Genomic DNA, 12,977 nt, shown 5'->3' on the forward strand with positions numbered 1-12,977 from the left:
TTGCAGGCATCTGACCTTAACATTTACTAAGGTGGTTTTTTTGTTTTGTTTTTTGTTTGTTTTTTTGTGTGTTTTTTTTTTTTTACATACATACCTTGTAGTTATTTTACTATTTTAGAACTGAGTTTACTTCATAAAAGTGATTCATAATACACAGATCAGGCAAAGTGTTTTACTAATAATAGCTTGCAAGAGTTAACAATTTGATTAAATTTCACATGCATATGAATGTATTTTGCATCCAGTTTAACTATACCATTAGCAAACAGCATTTTGCAAGTCCCAGAGCTCAGAGTAAGGGGCATACATTCATCTGGTGATGATGTCAACATTTTCCTGCTATAAATTGCTTTGAAAAACTTGAAAGATGAATATTTGCAATTTCAGTTTGAGAAAAACAAAAGATCTGAGGAGAACAAAAGAGCTCCGGGAATCACTGGAATCCAACCTGACACATTCTTCCTCCTCAGAAAGAGAAGGTATCCAAGAAGCAAGGCATTGTGCTAGCTTAGAAAGCCAGGAGCAAAGATGAATTTCCAAGCTCTGTTCTAAAGGTACACACAACTGTGATTTGCTTCTCCTTAAATCACATTAACGTGTGTAATATATGAAAGAAAGCCCATCTCATTTGTGCAGTTTGATGTATAACCCCAATATTTTAGGCTAATCTGTCTAGGACTAATGCCCAGTGATGTGAAAGCTTAAAAATTGCAGCTAACCAGCATCAGATTAAACATTTTGGATTGGGCAGATGATGAACTAATTTAAAGCATTTCTAACTAAGAAGCCTGGCACTAACTCCTAAAATCAACTACCTGAAACTGTATCTATTTAATAATTTCACCACTTAATTCTTAAGACAGTTAAAGTCTATTCAGGTAATGCATCATCGTTTCTATCCATGAAGTAATATTTCTGATTGCATTAATACCAGAGATGAAAGCATGTAAGGAAGTCCTTTATATTTGGAAAAAAATTGTTTATTTCATGCATGCCTTGTGGCATTTTCCATAACTTTCACTTAAAGAAATATCTGAAGAGTCAGTTTTTCATGATTAAAGATGGAGACAGAGCTTAGTTAATACACATGCACAAAAAGATTTCCATCCTCACAGATGAGATATTTCCAATTGAAGGGATTAATACTGACTTCTCACTCAAAATCTAAAAATAAGGAATGTTAAAGACATAAATTCCAGACTATTGGAAGTTGCAACTAAGAAACATAAGCAATGAAAGCCACTCAAATAATGGTAAAATTATATCAGGAAATCCATAAGCTACAAGGTCTCAACTGCTCAGCAAAGGTCTTGTGAGACACCCTCTGTGACTCAGAGACATAACACAACAGAGAGCGCCATACCTAATGGCTGCCAATGGGCTTGTCCCATCTCTTTTTGAATCCATTAAGATTTCAGCATCCGTAACACCTACTGCAAAGACACTTGCCAAGTGACACTCTTCTTGCCCTTCTTCCTGTCTTTTTCCAGCACTAGACTTAATGTTTTTATTTAGGTTCTAATTAGTTTGTCCATCATGTGACCCAGAGGACAGACATGATACTGAACACTAAAAAGGACAGAATGTTTTTCTTACCACTTAATTCAGTTTCACTTTAATTGTAAATGCACTAGTATTCCATTAGGTAAGTCTTTAAAAATGCTCATTCTACAGACTGCCCCTTTTGGTATTTTCATGCTTTCATACAGACACTAGAACTAAAATCTAAAGCTCTTCCAATACTTTTCATAAGTGACACAGGAACAGTCTGAAGCCCCCATAATAGGATCCAGATGTGGGCTCTACCAGATCTGGAGACAAATTACTCTGTGCAAGTCCAATTGGTAGGGATGAGCACGTTCTTTGTATATTTGATTCTATATCAACATGCATATGCCTGAAAACTCTTTAAGAATTATCTTTAGCTGATGGGACAAACTTGGTAAAGTCTGAAACTGCCTTGCCTGGCATTTGGGGTGAATTATTTTGTTAGCTGTGCTATAAATGGAGTCAGCTATCATACCCTGTAGTGTAGCTGTTTGGGGATATATCTGAAGTGAAATAGAGATAGGAAGCTAAGTTTATAGCACAGATATAGCCATAAATATTACACAGTGGTAGATAGCCCATCCAAATCCAAAGCATTAATTAGAAATCATCAAAATGTCTCACTTGTCCTATCTGTGGTAACTGTAAAATCCCCATCTGCAACTGTGTGCAGATCAAAGCCTTACATTCTTGAAAAGCTGCCACTGGTTTATGTAAATCATTGCAAGTTCTTTGTATGTATTGATTAATGTAGCCCTAATTGGGGATAATGACAAAGCAGCGCAATAACACTCTAATTCTGTATTTGTCCTATTACAATCATACTCCACTGATGCCTGAACCTATTTCAAACTATTTTTCACAATGTTTCTAAATCATTTATTCTCTTTGCTTCCTTAGTTTTCAATCTTACCTTTCTCCTTTCATAACCTTCTAATGGAGATACAATTTCTGAGTTTACTTATAGCTACCTAGAACCTATATAAACATCTTAAAAATTCAGACTGACAAACTCAGCCTCTTGAAGAGTGTAAAAATCTCTCAGGAATCAGTATTTTGCTAAATGGGACTAATCCTGCTCTCTTTGAAGCATACGCCACAGGTTCACAGACCAAAGATCACAGACTATTTATTCTACTCACGTTAGAATACAGTAGACAGCTTTTCAAAGCCTGCTGACTTCAAAGTTTGTGTTCTGAGATATTCCTGGCTGAAGTGGAGTTAACTTCAAGCTGACTTAAAACAGGCTGCGCTTGAAGCATAGCAGCCTCCCGAATGGTTTGTGAAAGCATGCAATTTTATCTTCGATCTTCTCTGGGTTCTGTAGTTAAAGCACAGCCCTCCCTGACATTCTCCTGGTTGGACAGACTCAGACACATGCTGAGAAGCTCCGGTGGATGTGAACTCATGCTCTGTTAAGCATCTTGGCTCAAGAACAACTGGAAAATCAGAATTCTGAAGCCCAGGCATTAAGGAAGGCTATAAAGGAATGTATCTTCTGGAGAGATGAGATGAGAAGTTGCTACAGTACCTGCAGAGCTTCATAATTACTTCATTGCCTCTACATTTGACCCCCAACTTCCATATCTAAACTACAGAGTTATTGAAATTACACACATAGGTGACCCTTCCAAATTAAACTTCAACTTGTAAGACTTAGCTCCATTTGTATTAATTTGCTTCAACCTATTTGAATAGAAGGCTTTAATTTCTGTTAAGAAATTACTTCTTCAGGCAGCTATCTTGTGTTGAATCACTCTGGCAGCAGTTTGCATTGGTGGCAGAGCAGGTGCACATCACCATAACTAAATGGTGAGCAGTGCCTCTCCCCATTCTAGTAAGCCAGATGTTTTCTACAGGACTGTTGGAAGCAAAACTATGACTACACCAAGTTTAACCAAATTCATGTTCAAGGTGTAACAAATCAGAAGTGTTTCATTGGTTGCCACAGAGTACTCTAGGATTAATACAATTAATTAGGGCTTCTATGTAGTTATTCATATTGCCCAGAAAAAATTGCACGTAAGAAATTTCTCAAACTTATTTAGTTTATTTGTATAATATTTTTTATTATATTGTATATTATATTGTAATATTTTATTTATTATATTATTTTCTAAACCTAAAATGCATTGATTTGGTTTGGTTAATCTAAGGACTCAAAAGACTTTTTCATTATTGAAATGAATCACTTATTGCCAAATCTGCTAGGATTATCTATGTATATTCCATACAACCTGATACTATAAATGTGTGTGTTGTTGACTTTGCATGAATCATTTGGATTGATGATGTATAATTGTTACCTTATCATATATAGGGGATGTACAAATGAAAACTCAATGCTCAAGCTACATCTGAATTTACCTACTAAGCTATAATCCTGGGACAGCCTGGGAAGTAAAATGTGTTTTAAATGATTTTTTCCTTCTTGTGGTGTTACTGATGAACTGAAGCTTCAGCTAGAGGAGTCCTCAGCGCTGTAAGTGTGGCCTACTTCTAAGCCGGTTTCTATCTATTTTATTTAAACTGTCTGGGGAGAAGTAATATGTTCTTTTGAGTATTTGCAATGTTGTGTGACAAGAAATTAGTTCCATGCTTTTACTGCAGTATAGGTCAGCAGTCAGCTCAGACTGAGATACTAGATATCTTGTCAAAGTAGATCAGGTTCAATGCATGGGAACAATATTTCTCTGTGGGGTAGTTTAAAATCCTGCTCAGGTGGGTTGTGATAAGCTGTTCATTTAAAAATACATACATGATCATCTCTTCAAATACTAATTCAAATTCGTTAATATGCATATTCCCTGGCTTGGCAGCTCTGTTTGCAGGTCTGAATTTCATCATTTCATTTTCCCTCTGAGGTTTCTAATGTATTGATTATTTAAGTATCAGCTCTTTGCAATCTAAAATTGGCTGATTCTGGGAAAAACAAGTAGTCCAAACCATTATCTAAAGGTGGAGGGAGTGGGGAGAGGTACATGTTAAACTGGACTAGCTTGAAATTGAATTCAAATGATTAATGCATTATCTTAAAAAAAAATCCTGTCTGTTATCCCTGGCCCTTAGGTACAATTTATGCAGTGTATTAATACTGCTATCCAAAGTTCCTACTATTCTTTTTCCAGCTGGACATCATGTGTTAAATTTCTGCCTATGTAGTCATCAAACGCCGGGAGCACTGTGCAGCCAGCACATCAGTGTCTTTGGGGATGTACTGCCTTGTTTCACTGAAGAGTCTCCCTTAGATGACCCGTGAGTGGTGTTGAACAGTGCTCAGCTATCCTTAGCACCATAAAAGACAAATAAAAGGGAGAAATACAGATTTTGTAAGATTTGTCTAGCATATTCGCTCACAATTTTAACACTGTTTGCTGAACATTTGCAGCTAATGTACAGAAGAATGAAAAGCTATTGAGCATCTGTTGAATTCTTCGGCTAAGATGAAATTCATTGCTGACCAGTATTGTTTGGATGCAATAACACGCATTCCAATTCTGCTACTGTAATGTGACTAAATAATTTATATCAACTTATGCCTTTGTTTTCTAATGTTATATTAGAACATTCAAGTCAAAGTTCTTGAGCATGATTGCTTATTTGACCTGTTGGTCATACAAAAAGATTTTGCTAATTTATTTGCTTTAAAAATTCCATCTCAGCACTCTGATGATAGTTTGCATAATATTTTAAATGTGCTCTGCAACTTTTTTTATGGATACAATGATACATTTTGTGCATCAGCCAAGGGCTTCTTTTGTGAGATAGATTTATAAAATAATTGGTTGTTTCCAGGAAAAATCTTTGATTGTGTACTAGTTGCTTTCAAGTACATGATATCACCTTAAAATTCTTCCTTATAGGCAATCCTTTATGATTCTTAAGCTACGAACACAATAAGAAGAGACATGAAGAGATATCTTCACAACTAAGTGTCAAGGAAAAGCACTAAAAGTAATAGGACATGTAGGAATCAGGTGCAAACTGGTGAGTAGCAGGATCTCCTGGTGAGTCACCAGGATGGGAAGGGTGCCAAGCAGTAGCAGGATAAAGCTCTCAATCTATAATAAATACGTATTAGAAAAAAACACTCCTGATACTCGGGGAATTTTTAGGGAGAGTTTACTGTTGTTAACCAGGTGAAAACAAGCTGTGCTAGTGAGCATTGCTGGAAGCTGTAATTTTCAGCTGTCATTCTTGCTAGCAGAATGCCACATAACGTGATGCAAAGTATTGCACATATTTCACCCACTCAGCTTACACCTGCTAGCAAGATAATTCTACATAGCCAATTTTACAGTTCACACAGTGAACAAGTGGAAATCAGGATTTTTGTGCAGCTTCTAATCTTTGTGGGTTTGTTTTTCTTGTGTTTGTTTTGAAGAAAACTTATTCTATTTGGCTTTCATCTCCAGATTTCTAAGCAAAAGTTAACTTAACCTACACATCTAGCAGTCAAATTTCTTCTTTTGTTAAAAAAAATAAAAAAATGAATCTCAGTATTCAAACTGCTGAGATGCCATAAGGTCCTAATTGCTGCAAAGACTTACTGCTCAGTACCAAGTAGTATGGAATGTTCTCAATGATTCTGAGCACCTGCGGTAGGCTGGCTCTGTCATAGGCTTCTTGCACAACCTTCTATAAGTCACTCATGCCAAATATTAGGTCCTTAAAAAGTTGCAGAACAAAATGTTCTTTGAGTGGAATAGGGTAAGGCAGAGAAACTCCTACCTGAATATTTAGGTAACCCTATTCATTTGAAAATCTGTGTTCTTTTTCTCCATTCTCATCTACAAAATTAGGACAAAGAGTATCTTGATTCCAGCCTAGGTTCAGCTGTTTGTTTATGTTCTAAGATGGAAAAAGCTCATTATTTAATGATGGAGTAGCATTTAAAGTAGGGCCTTACACAGCAGTAAATAACTTTTGAATGCCTTTTGCTGCTTCTTTGATGACAACATCAGGCTCACAACTGTTGTGAGTTGGTTTTTGTTGTTTTTTGTTTGTTTGTTTTAATGTTTAACAATGGTTTACAATCCCTAAGGCAAGCAATGACAGCTGAGAGCTCGTTTTGGTCTAACTTATGTTAAAATTGCAAAATATTTTGCAGAAATACTGTGGAAACAGAGCTCCTAAACTTAAATCGGACATGTTGAAAAACTGTATACTTGCATGAAAAAATTGTTAGTCCAATGGACATAAATGTGGTATTATTTTTATCCAAATGAAACAGACAAAAAACAAAAACAAATAAAACCCAAAGTATAAATTTGTTGCTAAAATGCCTTCCTAGCCTAAGCACACCAAAAAGTTACTATGACAGCTAAAAGTTAAGCTGTTAAACTCCTCTTCTATTAAAATTCACCAAGATCTCTTACTTATGGTATTGGAAAACAGTTTACTTCTCATTTGAATGTTCAAGTTTGTTAAAAAGTAAGCAGCGTTGAATGATTTCTGAAGTTACTTACCCAGTATAACACATCAGTCCATCCTTCCATGGTTATACACTGGAATACAGTCAACATTGCAAATGCAAAATTATCGAAGTTCGTTATGCCTCCATTCGGTCCAACCCAACCACCCTTACATTCAGTGCCATTCATGACACACTGACGTCCATTCCCTGAGAATGCACAAGGTGCTGGATCTTCTTCAACTAGAATATCTGAAAATTGACCAAAAAAGTCTGTTTCATTTCTCAAACATTTGTGAGTTAATTCTTCTATGCAAAGAAATAGCAAATCTATTAGAATGTAAACCTAGATATCAACCTGAGAAATGCTGAGAAAGGGAACTCACGTGAGCTCTAGAGCTGTTTGTCTCTCTGACACAAAGGCCCTTCAATCTGAAAATTTTTTAATCAAAACTGAGCATATAAAAGAGCTCAAGTAATTAAGAAATGGGAAGGGGAAAAAAAAGCCTCTGCACAGTTTTAATAACGCAACACATCTTTTCAGAAACTGCCCATATACAATGTGGTTAAATAGAATATTCTTTTCCTAAAATTACAGTCCAATGAATTCTAGGGTTACAACAGGCTCAGTGCTTCAACCCCTGTTCTATTTCAAACTGAAACCCTGCAGACTTGAAATACAACAGAACCAATTCCTTATTTTAGTAAGCAGTTTCACAACTTACCTGAATCAATAAGAAAACAAGATTTGTGCATTTTTCCAATAAAAAGTTCCAATCCTATAATAGCATAGATTATGATTACAAACAATACCAAAAGGGCAATATGGAGCAGGGGAACCATGGCTTTTATAATGGAGTTCAGGACAACTTGTAAACCTAAAATAAAAGAAGACACATGATATGAACGAGGTTTCTATGTTCATGCCTTACCAGAACTTCTGTAATTACACATTATTCAACATTTATGATACACACATGCAGAGAATATCTGTTTAAAAACTGCTTCCTTCTACACTGAATCTTTTTGCTAAACATATATGGAACACAACCATTTCTATGTAAGAGACTAAGTTATAATAAATAAAACCAGTGGAAAGAGTTGAGTTGTAAGCCATGAACCTCTTACTCAGCCCAAAAAGCTTCAGAAGTTAGTAATGCATGAAAATAGGAAGGACTGTTATAAAATTCAATTGCTTTCTTTAAATAATATTGCTCTGCTTTTCAAGTCTCCTAATTTATCTGGTAGCTTTATTGACATAAACAGAAGGCATTCATGTGCATTGGAGGGAGCAGGAAATATGAAATGTGTAATGTGCTTTGGCATGCACTTACCAAAATATAAACTATTTTAGGATCACCTACATTTTCAGATGTGTAGGATTTGGAATTTTAAAAATCTGAATTTTAATTTCTGGTTTATTTGCATTTAAACATGTAATTCAATTCTATATAAAGCTTCTAAAAAGGAAGTGTATTTGTCCGTCTGCTTATTGAACTGTGTAAGATGATCATACACTGAGTGAATTCACAATCCTCTGTTCAGTTTGAAACAGCATATCATTCATCTTGAATCTCACTTCATATAAACAATCGGAAAACAAAAATCAACTTTATATTATCTCATTTATCCTAGTGTCTGGAACATGAAAGTTAAACAATCAGATCAGTTATGATACTTTTTTTCAATAGAATTAAATAGAAAAGAGCTTACTGGGCACTCCTGATACAAGCCGAAGAGGTCGCAATACACGAAAGGCTCTTAGGGCTTTGACATCAAAGCCCCCAGGTTTGCCACCTGAGTGGCTGCCACCTTCTGTTTCTTTGGTTAATTGTTCCAATATTACACTAAATAATCTAGAAAATGAGATGAAGGGAAAGGTCATCACCATCCATTTGCCATGCAATCAAAGGTATTAGGAAATTACTTGAACTGCAAATAACTCTGCAAAGCCATCCATATTTCAAAGTGAGAGGAATACTGATGTATTAAATCATGACAAGAAGAGTTATGAATTGCAAGTGCTAATCCCTTCTGAGAGTGACGATCACACAGTCTCCAATAAATTAGCATCCTACTTGTACACACCCTGTGGCTATTTTTAAATAAATGAAGATAAATGAAGCTACTTTGCCATTTCTCCATGTTCAAACATTTTAACTGTGAGAAGTAGTCTTCTCTTTAAAATATGAAATAGATAATCACAAGAAACCATCTGTTTTAATTTTAGTGGAATATGTGAACTCCAAGTGACTTCAATATGCTAAATACAGTCAGCAAAAGCTGAATATATTAAAAAATAATTTCAGACCAAAATTTAATAACACAGTAAAGATTTGTTTCTAATTCACAATAACCTTGAGTATAAAAATATTCCTAGATGACTCATTTGTTATATTGCATTTTTTCACTGCAGAAATGAGCTAGTAATTCATTAGAAGAGTTTGGAAGACAAGGTTTTTTGTTGTTTTTTTCCCCTCCTGCTTCCAGTAGGAATTCAAACTCATGCAAGTGTTTGAAATTCAAAGTAAACTTAGCCCTATTATGGTTTGGAACTGAATTTTAGACATGTTATTTTCTAGTCAATTCCGAACATGAAAACTGTAATAATCCTTTGCACAGAGACTGTTGTCCAATACTTGTAAAACTGTGCTTCTCTTGGAAAGACTATCAAGCCAATATTCTTGCAGTCCTGAAATACTTCACATTTGCAAAGGACTCCTGAAATGTGTAGGTTTTTGGCTTCATCAAAAGAAGTTTTCACATCTCTGGTTCACAGTGCTGTAGGATAGTTGCTATAAGTCATATAATGCCCGAAGTAGAATCTTGAAGATTTTCTCCTCCCCCACTCAACAATCAACCTGTGTCAATTAATTCCCATCTCTGTTCTGCTTCATTCTCCTCTGGAATGAAAGCTAGACACAAAGAGCATCACGTGGCTCTTAGTATGAACATCAATCCAACAACCCACCTTCTGTAACACCTTGAGAAATGCACACAGTGGATCCTGATTCATCCTCATAATTTAATTGAAGCATAATTCTAAGAAAATGAGCCACCTCAATGATTTCAGCTAGACTGCCTGCGCTCCAAAGACAACGTGGTTAAACAGACTCCAATAATAGACTGAATAAAACCCCAATTTAAGAGAAGCTGCTTTCAAGCCTGCCAATCAGTACATTATTCAGAAAATTTAAAGGCTACAGGCACTGTAAAAGCACTATGAAAGCTTTCTTTGCTAGACCCTTATTAGCTCACTTAAATCTACAGAAATGGAATGACAAAGAATGCAGGGAAGTAGTAGACTGCTCAGAAGGTAATTCCTACTCGGGTTTCAGAGAGGAGTCACAAAGACAGGAGTAATAGTAGCTGTGTCTACACTTCTATCACTTTATGTCCATTATCTAAAGCCATTAAGGTGTAAAACACACAAACTCTTCTTATCCTTAAAATTGACATTTACCCTCCCATACAGTTTATCAAAGTTTAAATGCTGAATTTTATGCTGGGGAAAAAGCCTATAAGCATGTTTCTCATTTCCTGGTAGAGATTTCTTTTGGCATAGTTAAGATTTATGCATTTGGACTGCTTCAGTTTCTGCTGAAAAAGCACACAAAGCAAATTTCATCTAACATGTTGACTAGAGGACAGCACAGCAGCTCTTTCAAAGCTATTAAAATACCTAATGAAATTGCATGGTGATGCCAGTCAAATAGAATTAGATCCAGAAGTGATTCCATATCCATCTTGAGTTATATATGAGAATCAACTTTCCAATAGGCTTTTCTTTTAAGTATTAATTAGATAAATGGACTCATTCTTGTTCCTTTACTTACGTGCATGGTGTTTTCTCTTGGGTTTTACACCGTTGTTTTTTTTTAACAAAGTGAGCAAAAACAAATTGTTACTGAAGGGCAATAATTCCAGGAAGATGACAATGGATGACAACGTACATAGGAATTTACATCTCAAAACTTCTGGGTTTGAGGTAGAATTTAAATCTTGGTGGGACATTTTGGGCATTTCATAAGATGTAGTCTTTTCTTTTTTCCTATTTTTTACGGATTCGGTGCAAATATTTAACCTAACCAGATTAAGCCTCTAAGAGTGAGCATTTTATGAGTTAATGGAAAAATTTTTAGTTATCATGTATTTAGGACAGAGCCAAAGATAGAGGTCATGTTAATTAGACTGCTCCAGGCTTACTGTGGCTCCATGGTCATTTGACAAAAGAGAAGAGGTCTATTCAAGTGAGCCTGGCAAGAGAACAGAGCTTTTATCTCTGATAGACTCCATACCTACCCACCAAGCTTCCCCTTCAGGCGCAGATGCCAATCTGTTGAGAATGACCTAGCCTGATGAAGGATCTATTTATGCATAAATTTTAGTCCTCAGTGAAAACTCTTTTTTCTGCCCAAGCAACTGGCCCAAATTCAATCTTCTCAGTAATATTTTCTATCTCAGAATCAAATAGTTATAAGTTGGTTATTAACACATGCAGAATACTTCCCCATATTTAATAATGCTTTACCACCAATTCCTGTACTTTGAAGAATACTCTTGAACTCCAGGGCTTTTTCAATTACAGAGAAATTATATAGCTTGAACTTGCATACCAGGTTCTTCTTTGCAAGCCAGCCACAATATGCAAGGTTATATGAGATAATGTTCTCTATAGGCTATAACAATTAAAATTAAAAAAAAAATTAAAAAAAAATACTGGAAACTTCCTTTTTCAATAATCACTTTCCAAGAGACATTCCACTTTCTAGTCTTTAGTAACCTGCACAAGGCTTGAGCAGTATCTTGTCATAACTCTTAAGAGCTCCTTGATACAGCAATAGGCAAGACAACTAAGGAACATCTTGTCAAATTGTTTGGCAGAACACAGAAATCCCTATGAACTTTTAGTGTATAGATGATGGTGCAATATGGCTTACAGCAGTAAAAACTTTTGACTTTATATTGAACTCTTCACTCTTATCAGTCAATGCTTTTACTCCAGAGGAATGAATGTCAAGCTCAGGCCCTTATAAACAGCCAAACAAATCCATATCTACTTCACTTTAAAACATTTATACAATGGAAGATAAGTTACTTACCCTACTACTACTATTACAAAATCCAATAAATTCCATCCATTTCTAACATACGCATTGGGGTGTAATAATAATCCATATGCTATAATCTTCAAAAATGTTTCAACTGTAAAAATTATCAGGAAGGCATATTCTACTTTTTCCTGTAAAAAAGACAAAGTACAATGAAAGACAATGCAATTTAACAGCTCTTTTACTATTTAAAATTCACAGTAAGAAGGTAAGATGTATTGATCGGGATTAAGGAGAAACAGTACTCGATGTCAGTTTACTTTCTGGATTTTAATTGCATAGCATTTAATGTTAGCTGTATTGACAAGGTTGAAATTACACAACTGAACGAGAGCTTTCCTGTTTTCACATTTCATGAGAGAAAAAGGGTCCAATTCAGCAAACAATTGCTTAAGCAAATAGTCCCATCCAGATCAGTAGGATTCATTAGATTCATTAAAATCAGAAAATGGTGTAGAGCAGGATCCTTGAAATATCCTTTAAAAGTACGCAGAGTTATACTGATGACTATTTCTTACAGTAGCCTTAAATTACAACACACAGAATTCTATCAAAGGAGTTTGAGACAGTGTCATAATGCACTAATGACCTTTGAAAAATTATGAGTGTGATCATAATTTAATTCCACAGTCATCATGACATGGAAGTTTATATTGATTTATTCTTCCTTGCATATCGTAAGATCTGCGTTAAGTCATCCTAATATGCTTGAAGAAATGTTATTTTTGTATACCATCATGTACCATTGAAGCTCCAATTCGAGGTTAAGTACTTTTTACAAAGCACTATTACTACACTATATCTTCATTTTGCCAAAATTCATATTTTAAACCAACATAAAAGTTGAATTTCTTTTCATAGGTAATTGATAATTGTGTCTTCTTCTTTGTCTCCTAATATCACAT

General features: G+C 35.2%; 1 protein-coding gene across 24 annotated transcripts in view; it reads right to left on the reverse strand.

Annotated features, from left to right (window-relative positions):
• The window catches only part of CACNA1D (calcium voltage-gated channel subunit alpha1 D), a 167,501-nt gene that overhangs the window by 75,448 nt on the left and 79,076 nt on the right, over nucleotides 1-12,977 (reverse strand). For all 24 annotated transcript variants that reach the window (XM_085516465.1, XM_015875173.3, XM_015875165.3 and 21 more), the window contains exons 4-7: nucleotides 12,064-12,203; nucleotides 8,675-8,817; nucleotides 7,687-7,839; nucleotides 7,017-7,213 (exon numbers count right to left, since the gene is read on the reverse strand). In XM_085516465.1, coding sequence (XP_085372591.1) covers nucleotides 7,017-7,213; nucleotides 7,687-7,839; nucleotides 8,675-8,817; nucleotides 12,064-12,203 — 633 coding nt within the window. The remainder of the gene's footprint in view (nucleotides 1-7,016; nucleotides 7,214-7,686; nucleotides 7,840-8,674; nucleotides 8,818-12,063; nucleotides 12,204-12,977) is intronic.

Source organism: Coturnix japonica, chromosome 15 (assembly GCF_054131305.1).
Source record: "Coturnix japonica strain WE chromosome 15, WE-NBRP24, whole genome shotgun sequence".
Taxonomy (NCBI): domain Eukaryota; kingdom Metazoa; phylum Chordata; class Aves; order Galliformes; family Phasianidae; genus Coturnix; species Coturnix japonica.